At 44.2% G+C, this 27,715-nt stretch overlaps 1 protein-coding gene across 2 annotated transcripts; it reads left to right on the top strand.

Moving 5' to 3' along the window:
* The first annotated feature begins 67 nt into the window (after positions 1-67).
* LOC139565093 (endoplasmic reticulum transmembrane helix translocase-like) lies at positions 68-27,526 on the top strand. 2 transcript variants are annotated; one of them, XM_071385161.1, is made up of 25 exons: positions 68-397; positions 638-727; positions 1,029-1,292; positions 1,605-1,760; positions 2,928-2,997; positions 11,584-11,690; positions 13,243-13,372; positions 13,653-13,708; positions 13,845-13,971; positions 15,974-16,111; positions 16,276-16,396; positions 16,718-16,875; positions 17,030-17,205; positions 19,011-19,121; positions 20,663-20,788; positions 20,948-21,056; positions 21,543-21,736; positions 22,408-22,504; positions 22,753-22,943; positions 23,026-23,140; positions 23,279-23,475; positions 24,180-24,322; positions 24,534-24,645; positions 24,892-25,035; positions 26,152-27,526. In XM_071385161.1, exons 1-25 carry the CDS (start codon positions 68-70, stop codon positions 26,260-26,262), a joined length of 3,573 nt encoding a protein of 1,190 aa, XP_071241262.1. In that variant the 3' UTR covers positions 26,263-27,526. The 2 variants fall into 2 exon arrangements, with proteins under 2 accessions (XP_071241262.1, XP_071241260.1); XM_071385159.1 differs by having other exon boundaries at positions 22,753-22,946.
* The last annotated feature ends 189 nt before the right edge of the window (positions 27,527-27,715 follow it).

The following is a 27,715-nucleotide window of genomic DNA, read 5'->3' as shown; positions in this document are numbered from 1 at the left end:
CTAGGGGGAGGTTAGAGGGGGCCCGGAGAGAGAGGGACAAAAACGAACGCGACTAAGAAACAGGAATATGGTTGCGGAGGACGGGAATCAGGGGCCGGGGAACCAGCAAAAGCCCCCCTCAATGAACAGCCAGCATGACAGCGCCGATACTGACGACGAGAACGTTAGCTCAGTGTCGCTGTATCGGCGCAGGCCCCGGCTATTCCACGGCACGGTTCTACCTTTTTTAGCCGTACTGTACCCTGGCTGGTTGTACGTGTGGCTCGGAGTGTACGGTACTTCCGAGTACCCAGAAGCAGGCCTACTAGCTCTCGCCGCCATCGGGATCGCGCACGTCCTCACAGCGCTCTCCGGTTATTGGTCCGTGCACGCGCACTGTTGGCTCACCTGCTCCAAGGTAAAGTGGATGGATCATCTGCAGTTGTTTTGGAATTAGGTGTTGGAGATTGAACTAACACTGCCCAACGTAACTGGTGATCACTCTAGTTAGCATTATTTTATGCTCTACACAAGGACATTTTGAAATTATGTGTAATAGAGTTGTGCCCTTGTCCAGAAAGTTTTGACATGATTATAAGGCTGTGTCTGTCAGAGTATGTGAATTGCTCACATGCTGTGAATCGATGTGTATAAACAGGAGCCAGACCCACACAAGGCCACCCTGGCTAAGGTTATACCCACCCCCAACAATGGTTCTGCTGAGCTGGTACAACTGCAGAGAGACAGGGTGAGTTTGCCTTGTTCCTCTGGCCTACACCCTGTTTACTTAACCCATGGTTGTGTTCAATGGGGATGAAACGTTTGTAACTGTTGCAAAACGTTTTGCTACGGTGTGCTGTGCTGAACATGACCCAGGTCCACTGGTTGAAACTTGTGGGCAATGCATGGCGTCAGAATGGTCCTCTTAACATCTCTATGCTAGTCAGTTATACTGCTTTTTGGATGGCACATTTTTGTGTGTGTGTGTGTTTTAACTCATGTACACGCTTGCTCTCTTTCTCTATCTCTCTCTCCTGCTCTCTCCTCAGGATGAGAACGGTGAGGGAATCCTTTCCTTTGAGTTCCAGAAGATCTGCTACATCTTCGACAGCAAGGAGAGGAAGTGTTTCCTCCCCGTGTCGTTCCCCATCAGACAGCCAATGGGCTTCTTCCAGGCCTGGCGAGGCTACCAGGAGGAGACAGACCTGCATTCCGCCGAGAAGCGCTATGGGACCAACCGCGCTGAGATGGTGGTGCCGGACTTCCTGGAACTCTTCAGGGAGAGAGCCACCGCTCCCTTCTTCGTCTTCCAGGTGTGTGTGTGCGCGTGCTTGCATATTTGCATGTTTTGTCTAGTAATATGACACGTAGTAAAATCACTCTCAATTCTCTTTCACTTTCTATATTGATCTCTTTAAGGGCATATGGGATAGTATTGACTCAATAATAATACCCTTTCAGTACTATCGTGCTAACCTGAACCGTACTGCACGAGCTCAGATATTTTCTTTTCACATGGTCCTTTCCAGTACAGTTCTAGCAACTATGGTGGATGCCGATTCGTCAACTAGGCCAGCGCAGTACCGCTCAACAAGTGTACAGATGGATGCTCTCTCTCTCCTCAGGTGTTCTGTGTTGGTCTGTGGTGTCTGGATGAGTACTGGTACTACAGCGTGTTCACTCTCTTCATGCTGGTAGCCTTCGAAGCCTCTCTGGTACAACAGCAAATGAGGAACATGTCTGAGATACGACGCATGGGGAACAAACCCTACATGATCCAGGTGAACGACTGTATCTTTATCGTAAATTATCATGTTGTTTGATATTTGATGATATGATACATGCACAGATGCCTGTTCTTCTTGCTCAAGTGCAGATCAACAAGTTCTCACCAGAGCCTTGTTATTCTTGAGTTGTAAAACGAAGGCCCTGACTTCCATTATATACTAGCATCAGACTCATTTACCCAGGGGTTCCTAAGCTTTTTTGGGCTGAGACCCCATTTTGGTAAACTTTTTTTGCGTGATGTAATGATGTAATCAACAGCCAATGTTTACTTTTTTATTTGGGTCTATGGCAAATCAGTCTGGCAGTACTTCAATCTGAGAGGAGTATGGTTTGAAGTGATTGAAATGCATCAGAGAATCATCAGCCAATAATTGTGTATGATCTTCTGTGTAGAAAAGAACACCATCATTGCTTTCAATTATGATAATCTTTTCCCCCAGAATATCCCCCCCAGTCTGATTTTGGTGGCTGGTTCTGTCCACTCGGTTCTAACGAGTCATGCTTTTGTGCGTGGTAGAGGGAAATAGAAGACACATACTTGTTCCTGAGAGTCTTAGCTTGCAGGAATAGGGTCATAATAGGGTCATATCGTTCACAAGTTAGAGCCACAATTGGGGGAAAGGGGGATACCTAGTCAGTTGTACAACTGAATGCATTCAACTGAAATGTGTCTTCTGTATTTAACTCAACCCCTCTGAATCAGAGAGGTGTGGGGGGCTGCCTAAATCGACATCCACGCCATTGGCGGTCGGGGAACAGTGGGTTAACTGCCTTGATCAGGGGTAGAACGACAGATTTTTACCTTGTCAGCTCTGGGATTCGATCCAGCAACCTTTCAGTTTCAGCCTTTCGGTTATTGGCCCAACGCTCCTACCCGCCAGGCTACCTGGCACCCATGTAGGAGTTTTGCGACCCCTAGTTTGGGAAATGCTGCATTAACCAAATTATCGATTTGATCTGGATTTATATAGATCTGTCCGTGTCGTGTTCAGTAGGGCACACCGTGTAAAATGTTTTGAAACGGAAACGAACGTATTTGTGTGTTCTTATTATTGAACAAGTGTAGCTAGTACCTCCCTGTTTTACTCTGTGTCAAAACATTTTCTCCCTACTGAACAGGCCCCTGATATTTACACGTTTGTGCCCATGTTTCCCAATAGGTTTATCGCAACAGGAAGTGGAGGCCTGTGTCCAGTGATGAACTAGTCCCCGGGGACATCGTCTCAATAGGTAAGGTTCCATTGCTTGGAAGGCAGCCATGATTCATCCTTTATTTAAAGGGGGAGATCAAGCTGATCCTAATTGTTATAGGCCTATTTCTATTTTGCCCTGTATATCAAAAGTGTTGGAAAAACTCGTCGATAATCAACTGACTGGCTTTCTTGATTTCTATAGTATTCTCTCGGGTATGCAATCTGGTTTCTGCTCAGGTTATAGATGTGTCACTTAAAGGTCCTCAATGATGTCACCATTGCCCTTGATTCTAAGCAATGTTGTGCTGCTTTTTTTATTGACTTGGCCAAAGCTTTTGATACGGTATACCATTCCATTCTTGTGGGCCGGCTAAGGAGTATTTGTGTCTCTGAGGTAGGGATGGGCGATATGGCCTAAAGTAATATCAAATTTTTTTTGTTGAGGTATGGATGATATACGATATATATTTCGATTTCTTGTTTTTCTCTAAACAAATTTAAAAAGGCCAAGACATAATTGTTAACTGAATTTTCTTTATTAAAATAAAAAAATATACAAGGCCTCAAGGCCTATTTGTGCAAAACAAATGAACAACACAAATGAACAACACACACCCACACTTCTATTCTATTGTTTAGGAATGTTTGACCACTAGCTGTTTGAATATGTAATTTATATAATCATTTTGATTGAAATGTATTAATTTAGTTAATTTGTTATAATTAAAACAACCTGTGGTTATTTCCTATTCGATTGGCAGAATGACACAACTACTAACACATTAGCCTACAGCTGGCCTGAACATAACTTTTTTGAATGCACTTTAATTATCCAATGTCACACTTACCGATGGCGAGGTGAAGCCTGTGCCCAAAGCACTGCAGGCGGGTCCAGTTGCTCAATCGCAATGCTTTTATCATGTTGCTCCGGCTGTCAGTTGTCATGCACACGTGCCGGTCTTCGCTCATCTTCCAGAGAGTCTTTGAGACTTCACCCGTATGATCATCGGGGAAGTAAGACGTCTGGAGGCAGACATTGTGCAATTTCCAGTCTTCATTTATGTAGTGGACTGTCAAACTTAGGTTTGGCTCTGGCGTTCTGTCTGATCATAGATCGGCTGTGGTGGAAAAATAAGAAACTCTAGCCAGCTTCTCTGCGACTCTTTCGCGGGTAGCAGTGTATAGTCGCGGCAGGGCTTCTTCCGTGAAATACTTGCGTCTTGGCAGAAGATATTTGTGGCCAACTGTACCTAGTAGCTTTTTAAAGCCTGGCTTTTCTACTGTAAAGATTGGAACCATATCTTTCGCTATTTAATACGTCACTGCATCCGTGATCTCCTTCCACCTCAAACTTTTCTGGTCATACGGGATTACGTTTGAAAAGGATGCGGCTATGGTAGTTTGTCTTTTAGCAGACGTTTTGGGAATTGGGCGACTGGAATCGGTATTGCGTAGTCTCACGCATTCCTTCCATTCCACCGAGGTGATTCAGTTGCAGGTGATGGAAGGGGTTGGTTGTGCTGCTGCTTTTCGTAGCAATTGTCTTTAGACACATTTTGCACAGGACATTCGTTTTGCTCAACATCAGACCTCTTGAACCCGAACCACTTCTATATTACTGAAAAAACATTGCTGCCCTTTTTGGGGACGATTTCATCCGCATGAGAGGCTAAGCTCACTTCCTCACTTTCCATTTTGGTGGAACGCTTACCGCCGCTACACTTCTTCGGCGTGGTTGCAATTTGTGAAAGGCTGTCCTGGGTTGTGATTGATGGATATCCTCTGTGCACGTGTTGTCACGCAATTCGCCATTGGGCTGACAGAGAAGAGACAGTGAGATGCTGCATTTGTAAAACATAACAACATTATAACAGAACCTTGATTCTTGGATACAGGCATTTTCCATATCCACTAAAACATAAACTCAAATATATCGAGAGAAAAAAAAACTATATTGCCCAGCCCTACTCTGAGTGGTCTTTGGCCTGGTTTGCTAACTACCTCGCTCAAAGAGTGCAGTGTACAATGTCAGAACATCTGCTGTCTCAGCCACTGCCTGTCACCAAGGATGTACCCCAAGGCTCGATTCTAGGCCCCACACTCTTCTCAATTTACATCAACAAAATAGCTCAGGCAGTAGGAAGCTCTCTTATGTGCTTCTACACCTGCATTGCTTGCTGTTTGGGGTTTTAGGCTGGGTTTCTGTACAGCACTTCGAGATATTAGCTGATGTACGAAGGGCTATATAAAATAAACTTGATTTGATTTATCCATTTATATGCAGATGATACAGTCTTCTATTCAGCTGGCCCCTCCCCGGATTTTGTGTTAAACGCTCCACATCAAGCTTTCTCTGCCCTTAACCTTGTTCTGAACACCTCCAAAACAATGGTCATATGGTTTGGTAAGAAGAATGCCCCTCTCTCTACAGGTGTGATTACTACGTCTGAGGGTTTAGAGCTTGAGGTAGTCACCTAATACAAGTACTTGGGAGTATGGCTAGACGGTACACTGTCCTTCTCTCAGCTCATATCAAAGCTGCAGGCTAAAGTTAAATCTAGACTTGGTTTCCTCTATCGTAATCGCTCCTCTTTCACCCCAGCTGCCAAACTAACCCTGATTCAGATGACCATCCTACCCATGCTAGATTACGGAGACGTAATTTATAGATCGGCAGGTAAGGTTGCTCTCGAGCGGCTAGATGTTCTTTACCATTCAGCCACCAGATTTGCTACCAATGCTTCTTATAGGACACATCACTGCGCTCTATACTCCTCTGTAAACTGGGCATCTCTGTATACCCGTCGCAAGACCCACTGGTTGAGGCTTATTTATAAAATCCTCTTAGGCCTCACTCCCTCCTATCTGAGATATCTACTGCAGCCCTCATCCTCCACATACAACACCCATTCTGCCAGTCACATTCTGTTAAAGGTCCCCAAAGCACACACATCCCTGGGTCGCTCGTCTTTTCAGTTCGCTGCAGCTAGCATTTGGAATGAGCTGCAACAAACACTCAAACTGGACAGTTTCATCTCTTCATTCAAAGACTCAATCATGGACACTCTTAATTACAGTTGCGACTGCTTTGGGTGATGTATTGTTGTCTCTACCTTCTCGCCCTTTGTGCTGTTGTCTGTGCCCAATAATGTTTGTACCATGTTTTGTGCTGCTGCCATGTTGTGCTGCTACCATGTTGTTGTCATGTTGTGTTACTAACATGTTGTGTTGTCATGTGCTGCTGCCATGCTATGTTGTTGTCTTAGGTCTCTCTTTATGTAGTGTTGTCTCTCTTGTCATGATGTGTGTTTTGTCCTGTATTTAATTTATTTTTATTTTTACTCCCAGTCCCCATCCCCGCAGGAGGCCTTTTGGTAGGCCGTCATTGTAAATAAGAATTTGTTCTTAACTGACTTGCCTAGTTAAAGGTTAAATATATGTATATGTATATACTGTATATATGTGTGTGTATATGTTTTTTTTTTAAAGTCTGTTAACCCTTCCCCTTCCAGAGTATTTTCTCAAACTAGAACCTGACTCTTTCTCAAATCATCTTTCCTTAATTTCACACATCTTATATCTTCGCCTCCTTTAAAAAATGCATTGGAGAAAAAGGGGAGGGACCTTGGACTTTGTCCTCGAATACTGTTGAAAAGGAGGTGAGGAGATGAGATGCGAGGAATCGTGGAGAGACTAATTGAGATCGAGCCCCAGCCAGTTTGACACAGTGTGAGTATGACTTTGTCTTCCCCCCCAGGACGCTCACACCATGACAATTTAGTTCCGTATGTCCTCTGGAATAGCCTTCATTTCTCAGAACAAGAACAGACTGACGAGTTTCAGAATAAAGGTCTTTGTTTCTGGACATTTTGAGCCTGTAAACGAACCCACAAATGCTGATGCTCCAGATACTCAACTAGTCTAAAGAAGGCCAGTTCTATTGCTTCTTTAATCAGAACAACAGTTTTCAGTGTGCTAACATAATTGCAGAACGGTTTTCTAATCGTCAATTAGCCTTTTAAAATTAAACTTGGATTAGCTAACACAACGTGCCATTGGACCACAGGAGTGACAGTTGCTGATAATGGTCTCTGTACGCCTATGTAGATATTCCATAAAAGATCAGCCGTTTCCAGCTACAATAGTCATTTACAACATTAACAATGTCTACACTGTATTTCTGATCAATTTGGTGTTATTTTAATGGACAAAAAATTTGATTTTCTTTAAAAAACAAGGACATTTCTAAGTGAACCCAAACTTTTGAACAGTAGTGTATATTCTTTTATTATTTTTATACATATACAGTGGGGAGAACAAGTATTTGATACACTGCTGATTTTGCCATTTTTCCTACTTACAAAGCATGTAGAGGTCTGTCATTTTTATCATAGGTACACTTCAACTGTGAGAGACGGAATCTAAAACAAAAATCCAGAAAATCACATTTGTATGATTTTTAAGTAATTAATTTGCATTTTATTGCATGACATAAGTATTTGATACATCAGAAAAGCAGAACTTAATATTTGGTACAGAAACCTTTGTTTGCAATTACAGAGATCATACGTTTCCTGTAGTTCTTGACCAGGTTTGCACACACTGCAGCAGGGATTTTGGCCCACTCCTCCATACAGACCTTCTCCAGATCCTTCAGGTTTTGGGTCTGTCACTGGGCAATACGGACTTTCAGCTCCCTCCAAAGATTTTCTATTGGGTTCAGGTCTGGAGACTTGCTAGGCCACTCCAGGACCTTGAGATGCTTCTTACGGAGCCACTCCTTAGTTGCCCTGGCTGTGTGTTTCGGGTCGTTGTCATGCTGGAAGACCCAGCCACGACCCATCTTCAATGCTCTTACTGAGGGAAGGAGGTTGTTGGTCAAGATCTCGCGATACATGGCCCCATCCATCCTCCCCTCAATACGGTGCAGTCGTCCTGTCCCCTTTGCAGAAAAGCATCCCCAAAGAATGATGTTTCCACCTCCATGCTTCACGGTTGGGATGGTGTTCTTGGGGTTGTACTCATCCTTCTTCTTCCTCCAAACACGGCGAGTGGAGTTTAGACCAAAAAGCTCTATTTTCGTCTCATCAGACCACATGACCTTCTCCCATTCCTCCTCTGGATCATCCAGATGGTCATTGGCAAACTTCAGACGGCCTGGACATGCGCTGGCTTGAGCAGGGGGACCTTGCGTGCGCTGCAGGATTTTAATCCATGACGGCGTAGTGTGTTACTAATGGTTTTCTTTGAGACTGTGGTCCCAGCTCTCTTCAGGTCATTGACCAGGTCCTGCCGTGTAGTTCTGGGCTGATCCCTCACCTTCCTCATGATCATTGATGCCCCACAAGGTGAGATCTTGCATGGAGCCCCAGACCGAGGGTGATTGACCGTCATCTTGAACTTCTTCCATTTTCTAATAATTGCGCCAACAGTTGTTGCCTTCTCACCAAGCTGCTTGCCTATTGTCCTGTAGCCCATCCCAGCCTTGTGCAGGTCTACAATTGTATCCCTGATGTCCTTACACAGCTCTCTGGTCTTGGCCATTGTGGAGAGGTTGGAGTCTGTTTGATTGAGTGTGTGGACAGGTGTCTTTTATACAGGTAACGAGTTCAAACAGGTGCAGTTAATACAGGTAATGAGTGGAGAACAGGAGGGCTTCTTAAAGAAAAACTAACAGGTCTGTGAGAGCCGGAATTCTTACTGGTTGGTAGGTTATCAAATACTTATGTCATGCAATAAAATGCAAATTAATTACTTAAAAATCATACAATGTGATTTTCTGGATTTTTGTTTTAGATTCCGTCTCTCACAGTTGAAGTGTACCTATGATAAAAATTACAGACCTTTACATGCTTTCTAAGTAGGAAAACCTGCAAAATCGGCAGTGTGTCAAATACTTGTTCTCCCCACTGTATATATTTTTTTTGCCCCTTTTTGTCCCCAATTTTGTGATGTCCGATTGGTAGTTACAGTCTTGTCCCATCGCTGCAACTGCCCTACGGACTCGGGAGAGGCGAAGATCGAGAGCCATGCGTCCTCCAAAAACACGACCCTGCCAAGCGGCACTGCTTCTTGACACACTGCTCGCTTAACCCGGAAGCCAGCCGCACCAATGTGTCGGAGGAAACACCATCCAGCTGGCGACCGAAGTCAGCTTGCAGGTGCCCGGCCCACCACAAGGAGTCTCTATTGCGCAATGGGACAAGGAAATCCCGGCCGGCCAAACTCCCCCCTAACTCGGACCTGGGCCAATTGTGTGCCAGCTCATGGGTCTCCCGGTCATGGCCGGCTGTGACAAAGCCTGTGATCGAACCCGGGTCTGTAGTGACGTCTCAAGCACTGCGATGCATTGCCTTAGCCAACTGCGCCACTCGGGAGGCCCCAACAATGCAGAGTTAAAGATAAGATACAAAATGGTAAAATATAAATTGTGACGAGGAAGAAATACACAGCGAATAACGAGTAAAAATAACAGGGCTATATATAGGGAGTAGAAAATAAAATGTGTATATATACAGGGAGTATCAGTATCCAGTCGATGTGCAGGGGTACTAGGTAATTGAGGCAGCCATGTACTGTACATATACAGTGCATTTGGAAAGTATTCAGACCTGAACTCAATTTCGAGTCTCATAGCAAAGGGTCTGAATACTTATGTAAATAAGCTATTTCTGTAGTAAACCTAGTAAAACTCACGGATGATTAGTAAAGCTTAAACCAAGTTCATTCAACTGCATAAGACAAAGACATGGTTCCACCAGTGGTAGTATTAATACCCCAATTCGGGTGACGTCGTCCTTTTCTCGAAATATGACATCGTTATTGCTAGGCAGGAAAGTAAGTGATGCGGGCCATAAACTGTTCCTTCTCCCTTAATGTGACCTGATCTGACCGCTGCCCCCTTCCACTAAACCACATCTCTCCATCCTTATAAGTGCCTGCCACGTGATTGCCCTTCCTTTACTCAATACATTCCAAGCTTACAGATAACCATTCACTTCTGGTGTGGAAACTAGACTATGGTGCTTAATATTTCAATAGGATACCTGATAATTAACAATATTTCAAGTTTATAGTCAGAACTCGTCAGTGGTATTGATGAGGATATTTATTTATTTAGTACATTTAGAAGAAGTCTAACGTAACAAAATGTGGAAAAGGGTAAGGGGTCTGAATACCTTCCGAATGCATTGTAAGTAGGGGTAAAGTGACTAGGCAACAAGATAGATAATAAAAAAAGCAGCCAACAAGTGCTCAGCATATGTGGGAACTCCAAGACTGTTGGAAAAGCATTCCAGGTGAAGCTGGTTGAGAGAATACCAAGAGTGTGCAAAGCTGTCATCAATGCAAAGGGTGGCTATTTGAAGAATCTCAAAAACAAATCAAATATATTTTATATAACACTTTTTTGGTTACTACATGATTCCATATGTGTTATTTCATAGTTTTGACGTCTTCACTATTATTCTACAATGTAGAAAATAGTCAAAATAAAGAAAAACCCTTGAATGAGTAAGTGTTCTAAAACTTTTGACCGGTAGTGTATGTGGTGAGTTTGAAAATGTGTGTTTGGGCATATGTTGTGTTGGTGTAAGTATGTGTGAGTGTGTGGGTAGAGTCCAGTGTATGTGCATAGTCAGTGCAAAAAAGGGTCAATTTAGGTAGTCCGGCTAGCCATTTTGATTAGCTATTTAACAGTCTTTTTTAGAAGTCTTATGGTTTGAGAGTAAATAGAAGCTTTTCAGGACCCTGTTGGTTATAGACTGTTCTCTCTACTACCGCACAGTCTATGGCTTGATTCTATGACAGTTTTGGGCCTTCCTCTGGCACAGCCTGGTAAAGAGGTCTTGGATGGCAGGGAGCCCGGCCCCAGTGATGTAATGGGGCATACGCACTACCTCTAGCGCCTTGCGGTCTGATGCCAAGCAGTTGCCATACCAAGCAGTGATGCAGCCAGTCAAGATGCTCTCGATGGTTTAGCTGTATAACTCTTTGAGGATCTGATGGCCCATGCCAAATCTTTTCAGCGCCTGAGGGGGAGGAGACGTTGTTGTGCCCTCTTCACGACTGTGTTGGTGTGTTTGGACCATGATAGATCCTTAGTGATGTGGACACCGAGGAACTCTCGACCCGCTCTACTACAGCCCTGTCGATGTGAACGGGTGTGTGCTTGGTCCTCCGTTTCCTGTAGTCCACGTTCAGCTCCTTTGTCTTACTGACTTTGAGGGAGAGGTTGTTGTCCTGGCACCACACTGCCAGGTCTCTGACCTCCTCTCTATAGGCTGTCTCATCGTCGTCTGTGATCAGGCATACCACCGTCGTGTCGTCTGGAAAACTTAATGTGTGAACAGTCAGTACATGAGGGGTAAAAGCATGCACCCCTGAGGGGCCCCTATGTTGAGGGTCAGCATGGCGGATGTGTTGTCGCCTACCCTCACCACCTGGCGGGGGCCCGTCAGGAAGTCCAGGATCCAGTTGCAGAGGGAGGTGTTCAGTCCCAGGGACCTTAGCTTAGTGATGAGCTTTGAGGATACTATGGTGCTGAATGCTGAGCTGTAGTCAATGAACAGTATTCTCACGTTGGTTTGACACAGTATATATCTGTCTTTCTCTTCCCCCCCAGGCCGCTCTCCCCAGGAGAACTTGGTTCCATGTGACGTGCTGCTGCTGAGAGGGCGCTGCATCGTGGACGAGGCCATGCTGACGGGAGAGTCAGTTCCTCAGATGAAGGTCAGACAGACGGGAAGCCTGTCCTATACTAGACTAGATAACAATCATGTAAAACAATGTAGTCTATCTGGACAATATACAGTGCCTTCGGAAAGTATTCAGACTTTTTCCACATTTTGTTGCGTTACACAGCCTTATTCTAAAATTGATGTACATTTTTTGTACGTTTTTCCTCATCAATCTACACACAATACGCCATAATGACAATGCAAAAACAGGCTTTTATAAATTTTTGCAAATTTATAAAAAATACAAAAACTGAAATATTACATTTACATAAGTATTCAGACCCTTTACTCAGTACTTTGAAGCACCTTTGGCAGCGATTTCAGCATCAAGTCTTCTTGGGTATGATGCTACAAGCTTGGCACACCTGTATTTGGGGAGTTTCTCCCATTCTTCTTTACTGATCCTCTCAAGCTCTGTCATATTGAATAGGCAGCGTTGCTGCACAGCTATTTTCAGGTCTCTCCAGAGATGTTCGATTGGGTTCAAGTCCGGGCTCTTGCTGGGCCACTCAACGACATTCAGAGACATGTGCCGAAGCCACTCCTGAATTGTCTTGGCATTGTGCTTAGGGTCGTTGTCCTGTTGGAAGGTGCGCTCCAGAGCGCTCTTCGTCAAGGATCTCTCTGTACTTTGCTCTGTTCATCTTTGCCTCGATCCTGACTAGTCTCCCAGTCCCTGCTGCTGAAAAACATCCCCACAGCATGATGATGCTGCCACCACCATGCTTCACCGTAGGGATGGTGCATGGTTTCTTCCAGACGTGACATTTGGCATTCAGGCCGAAGAGTGCAATCTTGGTTTTATCAGACCAGAGAATCTTATTTCTCATGGTCTGAGAGTCTTAAGGTGCCTTTTAGCATACTCCAAGCGTGCTGTCGTGTGCCTTTTACTGATGAGTGCCTTCTGTCGGGCCACTCTACCATAAAGGCCTGATTGATGGAGTGCTGCAGAGATGGTTGTCCTTCTGGAAGGTTCTCCCATCTACACAGAGGAACTTTAGAGCTCTGTCAGTGACCATCCGATTCTTGGTCACCTCCCTGACTAAGGCCCTTCTCCCCCGATTGCTCAGTTTGGCTGGCCTGCCAGCTCTTGGAAGAGTCCTGGTGGTTCCAAACTTCTTCTATTTAAGAATGATGGAGGCCACTGTGTTCTTGGGGACCTTCAATGCTGCAGAAATGTTTTGGTACCCTTCCCCAGATCTGAGCTCTACGAACAATTGCTTCGACCTCATGGCTTTGTTTTTGCTCTGACATGCACCGTTAGTTGTGGGACCTTATATAGACAGGTGTGTGCCTTTCCAAATCATGTCCAATCAATTGAATTTGGTGGACTCCAATCAAGTAGAAACTTCTCAAGGATGATCACTGTAGATTGTCAAAACAATGGGAATGTTACTATAGATCATTCATAAAGAGTTCATAAGCATAGAATATCAAAGATGCTCCACAAATGATGTAGCAAAATCATATGCTTATAAATCATAGGCTCCATTAATCCTTAAAAGTAGTTTTTAATTTGAAGTTCTACCATGTTGTGTGTTTAGGAGCCGGTGGAGGATCTGGATACAAAGAGGGTATTGGACCTTCAGGGTGATGCCCGCCTCCACATTATCTCGGGTGGGACTAAGGTGGTGCAGCACAGCCCCCCGCTCCGTGCCACTGTAGGACTCAAACGTCAGTTCCTACCTACTGTGCAGTATATTATTCACTTATAAGGCAGAAATGTCCTGCATTATTTGCACTTTGAGATGAACAATTATAAATATAAAGCACTTTAAATCTATATTTTGTTATCACTTATCAATATAAAAACAAATCTATATTTTAGATCAATTATGTTTCAACTGTCATCTCCCTCATCCTCAGAATAGATTGAATCTGCCCTTGTATCTATCTTGTCTCACTAAGAGCAAATCATAATAGTTTGTTTTTCTTATTTTTCATTTTTCTGTAGCTGTGGACAATGGCTGTGTGGCTTATGTGTTGAGAACCGGATTCTATACCTCTCAGGTGAGGGGCTGCTGCTCTTGATGACCGAATTTGTCCAATAAGAACCGCTTGTTTTCATTTTCTGTTGCAAAATGTTTTTGCTCCGGTGTTCAGTAAAGAATACAACCCTGGTGTTGTTAACTACGCCTGTCTACAGGGTAAACTGCTGAGGACCATCTTGTTTGGAGTGAAGAGGGTGACAGCCAACAACTTGGAAACATTCATCTTCATCCTCTTCCTCCTGGTGTTCGCCATCGCTGCTGCTGGCTATGTGTGGGTGGAAGGTGAGGGATGCAGTGAACAACGCAATGCAATCAATCAAATGTGTTTTATAAAGCCCTTTTTATGTCAGCAGTTGTCAAAAAGTTCTTCACAGATACCCATTCTAAAACCCCATGGAACAAGCAATGCAGAGGCAGAAGCACAGGTGGTCCTACTTAGAGCATTTCTCCATTATACAGTTTCTTTATATCTTGGCGGTAGTTTATTAGCCAAGAGACAATTTAAGGAGATATTATTCTACTCACTAAACATTTTTACTGAACATTGACAGTCTTGCCGAAGGGCCCTATTCATTCTAAAAAAACATGACTTAAACACAAATTCCTCCTTTTATAAAATGTTATAAAACAAGTTGTTGAAATAGGCCCTGACGTCAGGAGAGAGCAGCAGGTTTTTCCTGACTACATGCAGTATAACTGTATTTTTTATTATTATTAATAATAACAATATATGCCATTTAGCAGATGCTTTTATCCAAAGCAACTTACAGGCATGTGTGCAAACATACTGCATAGCTTTCTCTTCACAGATCTTCATTTTAAAGGGTTTAAACACTGTTTCCCATGCTTGTTCAATGAACCATAAACAATTAATGAACATGCACCTGTGGAACAGTTGTTAAAACACTAACAGTTTACAGACGGTAGGCAATTAAGGTCACAGTTATGAAAACTTAGGACACTAAAGAGGAATTTCTACTGACTCTGAAAAACACCAAAAGAAAGATACCCAGGGTCCCTGCTCATCTGCGTGAACGTGCCTTAGTCATGCTGCAAGGAGGCATGAGGACTGCAGATGTGGCCAGGGCAATAAATTGCACGTGGTCTGCCACTGCGAGGACGATCAGCTGTCCGTCCTGTCTCCCTGTAGCGCTGTCTTAGGCGTCTCACAGTACGGACAGCTGATCGTCCTCGCAGTGGCAGACCACGTGTAACAACACCTGCACAGGATCGGTACATCCGAACATCACACCTGCGGGACAGGTACATGATGGCAACAACAACTGCCCGAGTTACACCAGGAATGCACAATCCCTCCATCAGTTCTCAGACCGCCCACAATAGGCTGAGAGAGGCTGGACTGCGGGCTTGTAGGCCTGTTGTAAGGTAGGTCCTCACCAGACATCACCGGCAACAACGTCGCCTATGGGCACAAACCTACCGTCGCTGGACCAGACAGGACTGGCAAAAAGTGCTCTTCACTGACGAGTCGCGGTTTTGTCTCACCAGGGGTGATGGTCGGATTCACATTTATCGTCGAAGGAATGAGCGTTACATCGAGGCCTGTACTCTGGAGCGGGATCGATTTGGAGGTGGAGATTCCGTCATGGTCTGGGGCGGTGTGTCTTAGTATTATCGTACTGAGCTTGTTGTCATTGCAGGCAATCTCAACGCTGTGCATTACAGGGAAGACATCCTCCTCCCTCATGTGGTACCCTTCCTGCAGGCTCATCCTGACATGACCCTCCAGCATGACAATGCCACCAGCCATACTGCTCATTCTGTGCGTGATTTCCTGCAAGACAGGAATGTCAGTGTTCTGCCATGGCCAGCGAAGAGCCCGGATCTCAATCCCATTGAGCACGTCTGGGACCTGTTGGATCGGAGGGTGAGGGCTAGGGCCATTTCTCCCAGAAATGTCCGGGAGCTTGCAGGTGCCTTGGTGGAAGAGTGGGGTAACATCTCACAGCAAGAACTGGTAAATCTGGTGCAGTCCATGAGGAGGAGATGCACTGCCGTACTTAATGCAGCTGGTGGGCACAGATACTGACTGTTGCTTTTGATTTTGAACCCCCCTTTGTTTAGGGACACATTATTCCATTTCTGTTAGTCACATGTCTGCGGAACTTGTTCAGTTTATGTCTCAGTTGTTGAATCTTATGTTCATACAAATATTTACACATGTTAAGTTTGCTGAAAATAAACTCAGTTGACAATGAGAGGACGTTTTTTTTTTGTTGCTGAGTTTAGTTGTGTAACTGTCTCTGTGTGCTCTCCCCTGCAGGAACTAAGGACCCTAGCAGGAACCGGTATAAGTTGTTCCTGGAGTGTACTCTCATCCTGACCTCCGTGGTTCCACCTGAGCTCCCTATAGAATTGTCTCTGGCAGTCAACACATCCCTCATCGCTCTGGCCAAGCTCTGTGAGTCAACAGTGTGTGTGTGGCGGGCGGGGTGGTGTGTGGATGTATGTGTTGTGAAAGTGGTTCTGAAACTGGCATAGTAATGTTTGTTGTACTTAATGATGCCAGTCCACCTCGCTGTTCTGCTATTTGGCTCACCCCTGTCTTTCTTCTCCCTTTCATAGATGTGTTCTGCACTGAGCCCTTCAGGATCCCGTTTGCAGGCAAGGTGGAGGTGTGCTGCTTTGACAAGACGGGCACCTTGACCAGCGACCATCTGGTTGTGCGGGGGGTCGCAGGCCTCAGGTACACTCTCTTTTTTAGATTTTTCAGTATGATACATTTCTTTGTTGCAAATTTTTCCAAAGACTGACTGGACCTGATGATATTAAGATCTTTTAAAGGCTTCATAATGGCATCATAATGCATTGTAACGGTCTGGGTTAAGTAAAGTTGTTACCAATGCCCTTATGCGCTGGTGTCATACTGTGAGTATTGTCATATTGAGGAGTGACATTTAAAGAGCAACTGACATGTTTTTATCATTATTTAATCGTATTAAAACCTTTGGAAGAATATGAAGTATCTTTTTACATTTGTTTGTAAACCTTTTCTAAACTCCTCCAGAGAAGGGAAAGAAGTGATGCCTGTGTCAGAGATCCCAGTGGAAACGCATCGGGTGGTTGCTACTTGTCACTCACTAGTTACCCTTGACGACGGACAGCTGGTAGGCGACCCCCTGGAGAAGGCCATGCTCACTGCTGCTGACTGGACCCTCACTAAAGGTAGTGTGTGTGTGTGTGTGCACGCGTGTGTGTACCTCAGGATTTTTGCTCTGTCTCCTCTTTGTACACCAGAAGTGAAAGTGTGTGTGTGTCTGTGTGTGTCTCCATATGTTTGCATCATATCTACCCTTCTGTCCCTCTCTCTGTGGTGTAGATGAAAAGGTGTTTGCTCGCGGTATAAAGACCCCAGGCCTGAAGATCCACCAGCGGTTCCACTTTGCCAGTGCTCTGAAGAGGATGTCCGTACTCGCCTCCTATGAGAAACTGGGCTCCACTGACCTCTGCTATGTCTCCACTGTCAAAGGAGCTCCAGAGACACTCAGGGACATGGTAAAAATCATTGTTTTAAATAGAATACTAACATTTAATGTATAATTGAATATACAGTCAGAAGTTTACATACACCTTACCCAAATTCATTTAAACTCAGTTTTTCACAATTCCTGACATTTAATGCTAGTAAGAATTCCCTGTCTTAGGTCAGATAGGATCACCACTTGTCAGAATAATAGTAGAGTAATAGTAGAGATAATGGTTTATTTCATCACATTCCCAGTGGGTCAGAAGTTCAAATACAATCAATTAGTATTTAGTAGCATTGCCTTTACATTGTTTAACTTGGGTCAAACGTTTTGGGTAGCCTTCCACAAGCTTCCCACAATAAGTTGGGAGAATTTTGGCCCATTCCTCCTGACAGAGCTGGTGTAACTGAGTCAGGTTTGTAGGCATCCTTGCTTGCACACGCTTTTTTAGTTCTGCCCACAAATGTTCTATAGGATTGAGGTCAGGGCTTTGTGATTGCCACTCCAATACCTTGACTTTGTTGTCCTTAAGCCATTTTGCCACAACTTTAGAAGTATGCTTGGAGTCATTGTCCATTTGGAAGACCCATTTGTGACCAAGCTTTAACTTCCTGACTGATGTCATGAGATGTTGCTTCAATATATCCACATAATTTTCCTACTTCATGATGCCCTCTATTTTGTGAAATGCACCAGTCCCTCCTGCAGCAAAGCATCCCCACAACATGATGCTGCCACCCCTGTGCTTCACGGTTGGGATGGTATTCTTCGGCTTGAATGCCTCCCCATTTTTCCTCCAAACATAAAGATGATCATTATGGCCAAACAGTTCCATTTTTGTTTCATTAGACCAGAGGACATTTCTTTGTCCCCATGTGCAGTTGCAAACTGTAGTCTGACTTTTTATGGCGGTTTTGGAGCAGTGGCTTCTTCCTTGCTGAATGGCCTTTCAGGTTATGTCGATATAGAACTTGTTTTACTGTGGATATAGATACTTTTGTACCTGTTTCCTCCAGCATCTTCACAAGGTCCTTTGCTGTTGTTCTGCGATTGATTTGTACTTTTTGCACCAAAGTACGTTCATCTCTTGGAGACAGAACTGCTCCTTCCTGAGCGGTATGACGGCTGCGTGGTCCCATGGTGTTTATATTTGCGTACTATTGTTTGTACAGATGAACGTGGTACCTTCAGGCATTTGGAAATTTCTCCCAAGGATGAACCAGACTTGTGAAGGTCTACAATTTTTTTTCTGAGGTCTTGGCTGAAAATCTTTAGATTTTCCCATGATGTCAAGCAAAGAGGCACTAAGTTTGAAGGTAGGCCTTGAAATACATCCACAGTTACACCTCCAGTTGACTCAAATGTTGTCAATTAGCCTATCAGAAACTTCTAAAGCCATGACATAATTTTCTGGAATTTTCCAAGCTGTTTAAAAGAACAGTCAACTTAGTGTATCTAAACTTCTGACCCACTGGAATTGTGATACAGTGAATTATAAGTGAAATAATCTGTCTGTAAACAATTGTTGGACAAAGTACTTGTGTCATGCACAGAGTAGATGTCCCAACCGACTTGCCAAAACTATAGTTTGTTAACAAGAAATTTGTGGAGTGGTTGAAAAATGAGTTTTATTGACTCCAACCTAAGTGTATGTACATTTCCTGACTTCAACTGTATCTTTATGGTCAATATAATACATGTCTACTGTACTACACTTCACATACAAGTACATCATCTCAGTGTTGAGTAGATACGTCATTGTTGCAGTTACAACCTGCTTATTACACTTTCTTTGTCATTATCATTGTTCTAACCATTTGTTTGTTTCTGTAGTTCTCAGAGTGCCCAGCCAGCTATGACCAGGTGCACAGGGAGATGTCCCGAGAAGGGGCCAGGGTTCTGGCCTTGGGATACAGAGAGATCGGACACCTCAGCCACCAACAGGTAACTCTACCTGTCCTGTCTAATTCACCTACCTGTCCTGTCCTATCTAACTCAGGGTTTCTCAAACTTTTTGCGGCCGGGGGGACCTTTTGTGATAGCAAATTCATCAGGGACCCCCTCATAATCAGAACACAACTCACGTGAGATAAAAAATAGCATACAATGAGTTTTACTATGACTTCGGTAGTGCATGGCTGGACGAACCAAATCTTGGGCCCTGGAAGACCTGCCTCTTAGCATCGGAGAGAAAACGTTCATTTTTAAGTAAATTTCCTGCAATTCTACACATTTTGTCATGTGGCAGAGACTTATTCCACGGATGTCAAAATTTTTTACATTTTGTTGTTGTTAGTAATATTTTTTTCATAAAATAAACGTTTATTAGGTACACCACCCTGTTCACGAAAATAGATCGCTATATAAAGCAGGCAGACGGGCTTCGAGGCGTTTAGTTACTGTTCGATTGAACATTAGAATGGGCAAAACGAGTGACCTAAACGACTTTAAGCGCGGTCTGATCGGCGGTGCCAAGTGCGCTGGATCCATTATCTCAGACACGACCGCCCTCCTGGCCTTTTCATCCACGACAGTGTATATGGTTTACCGAGAATGGTGCGACAAACAAACATCCAGTTAGCGGCAGTCCTGTGGTCGAAAAGAGCTCGTTGATGAGATAGGTCGAAGGAGAAAGGCAATAATCGTGCCAGCTATCAGGCGGGCAACAAACAGGCAAATAACGGCGCAGTGCAACAGTGGTGTGTAAAACGGCATCTCAGAACGCACAACTCGTTAATCCTTGTCACGGATGGGCTTTTGCAGCAGATGACCACCCAGATGACCACTTCTATCAGCTAAAAACAAGAGGAAGCAGGTCCAGTGGGCACGCAATCACCAACACTGGACAATTGAGGAGTGGAAAAACATTGCCTGGTCCGACGAATCCCGGTTCCTGTAGTGTCATACTGATGACAGAGTCAGGATTTGGTGTAAGCAGCATGAATCTATGGCCCCATTCTGCCTAGTGTCAACGGTACAGGCTGGTGGCGTGGTGTAATGGTGTGGGGAATGTTTTCCTGGCACACGTTAGGTCCCTTGATACTAATTGAGCAACATGTCAATTCCCCAAAGAATTTGGGGTGTTCTGGAGGCGAATGGGGGTCTGACTCGGTACTAGATGAGTGTACCTAATAAACTGCCATGTCCTGTCTAACTCACCCGTCTTGCCCTGTCCTCTCTAACTCACCTATCTCACCTACTTGTCCTGTCTAACTCACCTATCGGTCCTGTCCTGCTCTGTGTGAGGGGATGAGTTTCCCGAAAGCCTCATAGTTAACGTAGCACGCTATTTCAATACTCTCAACAACCCAGCTGCTCAGCTGAGAGAGAGGGTGGGGTAGTTCTGGGTCTTCGAGATAAATAAAGTACCACGTTAGCTACAAGGCTTTCGTGAACCTCAGCCAAGCGGTTAGTTGAGGGTGTCTCTCTTTTACAGCAGGGGTTGGTTGTTTGTGTGACTGGGTGTATTGTGGCTGTCTGTACAGGTGCGGGAGGTGACTCGTGATGCTCTGGAGTGTGACCTGCAGTTTGCCGGCTTCATGGTCGTCTCGTGTCCCCTGAAGACCGACAGCAAGGCTGTCATTAAAGAGATCCAGGAGGCATCGCATCATGTGAGAAGGCTGTCTCAAAATACACACGCACGCTCACACACATTCACACAGATTACAATTATTACAATAATATCAGGCACATCCATGCACACAGTCACGCGCACACACACTACACACCACACATACACATAACACTCCTCTCCTCCGTCTCTCCCTCAGGTGGTGATGATAACAGGCGACAACCCTCTAACAGCGTGCCATGTGGCCAGAGAGCTCAACTTCATCCAGAAGGAACACACACTAATACTGCAGGCCAGACCCAACCAGGGTAGGGCACACTAAGAGCCAATTTATGCTTGATCTGAAAACCGTCCTGTCGGTTTTCACTCCAACCCTAATCTAGTGCACCTGATTCTAATAGCGGGTTGATAAGCTGAATCAGGTTAGTTACAACTGGGGTTGGACAGAAAACAGACAGGACGGTAGCTCTCCACGAACATGGTTGGAGGGCTCTGTACTAGACTAATCTACAGACTAATGCACTGATGATGTAACCATATGATTGTTGTAATGAAGGGATCTATAGTGGACAGTGCATGTATTGTAGACCTGGGTCAAATGCATATATATTATACTTGAGCTGCACTTGATCTACTTCGCCCCAGTACAATGGAATAATATGCAAACCAAATCAAGCGCACCTTAAGTACTTGAGACTATTTGACATAATATGTATGTTTTTAACCCAGGTGTAGTGTGTCGCTTTTTAAAGAATGCACTATAATACGGTAACTTGTGCCGTTGTTCCTTCCAGGTGAGTGGCAGTGGGAGTCTATAGACGGCAGTGTGTGTGTTCCGCTGCCCCCGCCATCCGTCCCCTCGTTGGTCGATCAGTATGATCTGTGTGTGACGGGGGAGGGGCTAACCAGACTGACCAGTGACACCCGGTTGCTCCACGCCCTCCTGCCGCATGTCCGGGTGTTCGCACGGGTCAGCCCTAAACAGAAGGTCAGTCTTCTTGCCTCCATATAGAAATGGAACCCTTCTATTTTTCTAGTGCACTACTTTTGACCAGGGCCCATAGGGCTCTAGTCAAAAGTAGTGCACTATACAGTATAGGGATTAAATAGGGTTCAATTTTGGACACTCCCACTGAATTCTATTTTTGTGTCAAAAAAGCTTTGTTCGGTTTGATTACCTTTCAATTCCAATTGTTGTTATTTTACTCAATTTTTGTTGATGTAATGAATTTATTAGATAATAAAAAATAGACTACATATATTCTTGAGTGTACAAAACATTATGAACGCATGCTCTTTTCATGACAGACTGACATGGTGAATCCAGCTGAAAGCTATGATCCCTTATTGGGGAGTGTCGATGAAGGGGAGGAGACAGGTTAAATAAGGATTTTTCAGCCTTGAGACAATTGAGACATGGATTGTGTATGTGTGCCATTCAGAGGGTGAACGGGCATGACACAATATTTAAGTGCCTTTGAACGGGGTATGTTAGTAGGTGCCAGATGCACTGGTTTGTGGTTTTTCATGCTCAACAGTTTCCTGTGTGTTTCAAGAATGGGGGTTTTGTACACGGTGTACAACCAACACACTCAAGAACTGGCGGTACATTTTGAGGCTAGTTTTGTGCTAACTGTGTGTATTGTTATTGTGTTACAGGAGTTTGTAATCACTAGTCTTAAAGGATTGGGCTATACAACATTGATGTGTGGAGACGGGACCAATGACGTCGGAGCACTCAAACACTCTCATATCGGTGAGGTCATTCGACATGTCACTCAAAGCTGTGCACAATATTCAGCAACGTTAACGGACGACACACCTGTCTTAGACCATGATACCTTCAATTCAACCTTTATTGTCTCAGTAGGGAAATTTATGCTAACCTCTTATTATTATAAACAATGTCGCTATATGTGAGTCATTTTGTAACCATTCTCTCTCTCCACCCTCTCCCTCCCTCCCCCCACCCTCTCTCCTTCCGTCCCCCTTTCCCCCCATCAGGTGTGGCTCTGTTGGCCAACGCTCCAGAGCGTATGCCTGAGAGGAGGAAGAGGGGCAGAGAGAAGGAGACTCCAGCAGCCGACTCCAGACCCTCCCTACCTCCGGTCACCAGCTCAGGGGTCAAACTGACCTCCAGGGCAGCCAGGCAAAGGGTCATGGCCCAGAGAGAGGAGCAGCTAGCCACACAGAAGGTGGTGTGTGTTGGGGTAGGGAAGGAGGGAGGGAGAGGTGATTGTGTGTGTTGTTAACCATTTGGTGTTTATTCTGTTGTAGGAGAGGATTAGTCAAGTCTTAAAGGAGCTGGAAGAAGATCAGATTCAAGTAGTGAAACTGGGAGATGCCTCCATTGCTGCCCCCTTCACCTCCAAATTGTCCTCCATACAGTGCAGTGAGGAACATACACACACATAATCAGTACTTAAAAATAAAAAAATGTGTTTTGTTTACACCCACACTGTATACAAACACTCACTCACTCACTCACACACTGTCTCCTTCTCCCTCTTTATCATCTCCTCCTGCCTAGTCTGCCACGTGATAAAGCAGGGCCGCTGTACGCTGGTGACCACACTACAGATGTTTAAGATCCTGGCGCTGAACGCGCTGGTGCTGGCCTACAGCCAGTCTGTCCTCTACCTGGAGGGGGTCAAGTTCAGTGACTTCCAGGCCACCCTACAGGGCTTGCTATTGGCCGGCTGCTTTCTCTTCATCTCCAGGTCAAAGGTGAAAGGTCACATGGAGGGAAAAACACTAGTGCTTTCTCTTGATAGTTTTTCCTCCTTCAGTTTCTTGTGTCCTCTCCTCCCTGCCTCCTTCCCTGCCTCGTCAAAACGTCAGAGGGAAGCGTTTATTTTCCTTGAATCCTTTCATCAGTTCCCGACAGACATTTTTTAGGAGGAAAGGACATAAGGAATCGAGGAAAGAGTATTGAGAAAGAACCTGTGACATCCATGTAATGCTTGTACTGTAGTTGTGATTGGTAGGAAACCATATTATGTAGCCCTAGTGCTAACAGGTGTAGTTTCAAGTTAAGCCTTTAACTCAACTTAGGGGGTTTTCACATTAAATTCGGTGCCCTGGTCCGTTTTCCTGGAGAGTGTGAGAATTCTACAAAATAAGTTTTGCTTTCACAAGACCTGAAAATAACCATTTCAGGGTGCGATTAGCAAGACACACATTCTACATGACGTTAGCGAGCTAGCTTGTTTACAAAAAAGTTCCATGCGACTCCTGATACTCTGGTCCTGCATCTTGGACCCGCTACAAACGCAGGTCCAGGATTCGTTTTAGCCAGGATTAATTTGTGTTTCACACATGCTTTATAGTGCGGCTCAGGGCACCAAACGTTCCAGGAAATTGATCATACAGGGGAGATGTGAAAAAGCGCCCTTTTAAGTTTTCATCCTATTTTCTCTTGTTCTTTCCAGCCCCTGAAGACTCTGTCTAAAGAGCGGCCCTTACCTAACATCTTCAACCTGTACACTGTTCTGACAGTACTGCTGCAGTTTGCTGTTCACTTCTGTAGTCTGGTATACCTGTACAAAGGAGCGCAGACCAGAAGTCCTCCAAGGTACACATACATGCATACACACATGCAAGCGCGCAAACACACATTCTCTATCACACACACTATAGATACCTACAGACTTGTTGATACTGTATTTGCGCCCACACTGTACTAACCGTACATGTTCACCCTACAATTATTGACATTGTCTTGTTTCCAACCAGTCCAAGTATCCCCTCTCATAATCCTCTGTCCGTTGTCCTTTATCTTTTAGGGCGGAGCGGTTTGCGGACCTGTACAAAGAGTTTGAGCCCAGTCTCATCAACAGCACAGTGTACATAATGTCTATGGCCATGCAGATGGCTACCTTTGCCATTAACTACAAGGTACTGCTCTTCCTCCTCCATGTCTTAGGTTTAATGTAGCCTTCATGATCCCTTTTAAGGCCTTTCTTTGCAAATAAAATATTTGAGGATTCTATGTAGGGCTTATGAAGGCTTCATTAAGCCTACATAAGGGATACCTAATAAAAAATGTGGCCCATTTTCTATACAATGGATAGACTATGCAGTACTTATCCTAGCCATCATTGAATAACACATGTATTCCACTAATACTGTGTGTTTTTCTAGGGTCATCCTTTCATGGAGTCTCTGAGTGAGAACAGACCGCTGCTATGGAGTATCGCCCTTTCAGGTCTGGCAATCGTGGGCCTTCTTTCAGGATCCTCGCCTGAATTCAACGAGCAGTTTGCTCTTGTGGATATACCAACAGAGGTCAGCATATATTATACAGATGTCGGATCTTAATTTGATCACAAAAATGTCCTTCTCATTAAGAAATTCAAATGTGCATCGTGATTTATAGTAGTTATGTTAACTGAAAAGCAGCAGTTCTCTTTCTCCTTGCGGGAGCAGTCGCGTTTTTCAGACCAGTATTTGTTCATATTCTGTAGGCTAACCATTAGCCTATCCATTGTCACATAATGAAAGGTGTGAAAACCGATAATAGGCTACTGTTTGTTTCACAGTCTATTTTTGCTTGCTAGGTCTGTGCATTTTCTATTAATCAATTTAGCATACCTTGTATTATTTATAATTATGTTTTATGTTGGATGTGCGCTCACAATCTAATTGTTATTTGTCCGATTTTTTTTTTCTTAAAGGTATTTTTTAAAGAGTGGGGCAATCCCACTCCTTTCGTAATTGTTTTGTTTTTATTGAGGAGGCAGTGGGATGGATTTGAGGCAGTGGGATGGACAGGCATATATCTCCCGGGGTCAGCGGCTGTAGACGCTGGACCACACAGGCACTGAGGCCACCAATAATTGATTCTGCCTATTGCTTGCCTTGAACATATAATAAAACAATTGCTAAAAAAAAGGATTTTCCCTAAGGAAAAATAAATATACCCCCTACAAATATGTAAATGTTTTATAATCCACATAAGAATTCACACGAGATGCGCTGTAGCCTGCATAGAGCCTGCATAGGCTATTTGAACTGGCACACAGTGGACCTGCAGGCTAAGGTACATTGTAGGTACGCTATTGCATTGTACATAAACACCGCTTCCAGCTGCCCCCTGGCTGTGATTCTAAATATTTCTTCAAACATTCAACTCCTGCTTGATTATTTTCCTCCTGCAATGAAACGGGTGAAGTTAAGATCCAACATTTGTACTTTCACACACATTTTGTGTGATTGCTTTGATGTATTGCTTTATAAGCATGTATGAACCTTTTTTATAATGAATTAACTAAGTTTATAGTAATATGTTTGGAAGTTCTCTGTTTAACTGCTTTTTAGTCCAGGACTAGGCTTAATCTGTCTGGGAAACAGGTGCTAAAGGATGCATAAATTATTATAATCTATGTGTTTTCTCCCCTGCAGTTCAAGCTAGTCATTGCCCGCGTCCTGGTGGTTGACTTTGTCGCTGCCCTGCTGGTCGACCGCATTCTGCAGTTCCTGCTGAGCAAAGGAACCCTGAGGCTGCCTTCCTGAATCGCAATGCCAACAGCTGCCTTGAGCAACCCACTGCCCTCAGCAACCAAACTGTAAAGGGAGAGGATTGAGGAGACTTGTGGAGGGAGGAAAAGATTGAAGGCTGATGTGACGCACAAGACAGCTGAGGAGATGGACTAGGCGTGTCAGGCAGATGCGCAGTACTGCTGCACCACACCCCTAAATGTTACCCCATCTCTCTACTGTCCTGCTTTGTCCCTCTGTTCCTCCTCTTCACTAATATATTTAAAATTATATTTATTTTATGCTAGAGACAATCTTGGGCTCAAATGGTATTTGCTTTCTTTCGAATACTTTGAGCGTTTTGGTTGATCCTGCCAAGAGTTCCAGATAAGCAGGGTTTGCACTTTTGGGACTGTTCCGTTGCGCCAGGCAAGCTAAAACAAGTGCAGCTAAAGTTTTTGAAAGAAAATAAATACTATTGGATACCCAGGTCTAGTTAGACTCCCCCTCTTGCCTTCCCGTTCCCCCTCTCCATCCCTCCCTCTATCACTGAAGGCCAAGAAGACAGCAGTATTGTGTGGCGTTTGAGATTGTGTGCCGGCCCATGTGAAACGCGCACACACACACACAACAGGGCGTTCTCCAAGAGAATTGCGAAGTGTTTGATTTTTTTCCATTTTGTTTTTTCTTCTTCATTTTGTAAAAAGATAAAACTTACAGACTTATAAAATACCAAAAAATACAAGTGGTGCTTTTTTTGTCAAGTGCTACTTTGTCATGTTCCATTTACCTATGCAGTGCACTGCCTACTATACCTACATAGGGGTTGGACATATTTTTTAAGTGATGAGTGAGCTGCATACATTTTAACTGGAAGTCAAGTTGAGAGGCCACAAGAAAAGCCTTCAGATCCTTTTTGCTTTATGTTTGAGAGGACTTTAAGTCCCGTGTGGCTCGCTTGATAGAGCATGGCACTTGCAATGCCAGGTTTGTGGGTTCGATTCCCGTGAGGGACCAGTATGAAAAATGTATGCACTCACTACTTACTGTAAGTCGCTCTGGATAAGAGCGTCTGCTAAATGACTAAAATGTAAAAATGTCTGGTGTGCTCTTGCTTGCTACACTGGCAATATATTGTGACAGATTAAAATCTATCAGTTGATTTTGGTGATGAGATTACTACACTGACAACAGAGGTGGGATGATGTCATGATGACTGTGGTACGGGCCACCCATAGACCAAAAATATAATCGTAAAGTGTTGGTTTCATGAGCTGAAATAAAAGATCCCTGAAATGTTGCACAAAAAGCTTATTTCTCTAAAATGTTGTGCACAAATTTGATAATCATCCCTGTTAGTGAGCATTTCTCCTTTGCCAAAATTATCCATCCACCTGACGGGTGTGGCATAGCAAGAACCTCATTAAACAGTATGATCATTACACAGGTGCACCTTGTGCTGGGAACAACAAAAGGCCACTCTAAAATG

The sequence above is a fragment of the Salvelinus alpinus genome, chromosome 36 (genome assembly GCF_045679555.1).
Source record: "Salvelinus alpinus chromosome 36, SLU_Salpinus.1, whole genome shotgun sequence".
In the NCBI taxonomy this organism is placed as follows: domain Eukaryota; kingdom Metazoa; phylum Chordata; class Actinopteri; order Salmoniformes; family Salmonidae; genus Salvelinus; species Salvelinus alpinus.
The sequence above is the reverse complement of the archived record's forward strand: the minus strand, read 5'-3'. Positions and strand labels throughout refer to the sequence as shown.

Coding starts and splice junctions, on each gene's coding strand:
- LOC139565093 (XM_071385159.1), top strand. CDS start 68: ATGGTTGCGGAGGACGGGAATCAGGGGCCGGGGAACCAGCAAAAGCCC. Junction 11,691..13,242: donor AGTCAGTTCCTCAGATGAAG/GTCAGACAGACG, acceptor TTGTGTGTTTAG/GAGCCGGTGGAGGATCTGGA. Junction 13,709..13,844: donor CCGGATTCTATACCTCTCAG/GTGAGGGGCTGC, acceptor GCCTGTCTACAG/GGTAAACTGCTGAGGACCAT.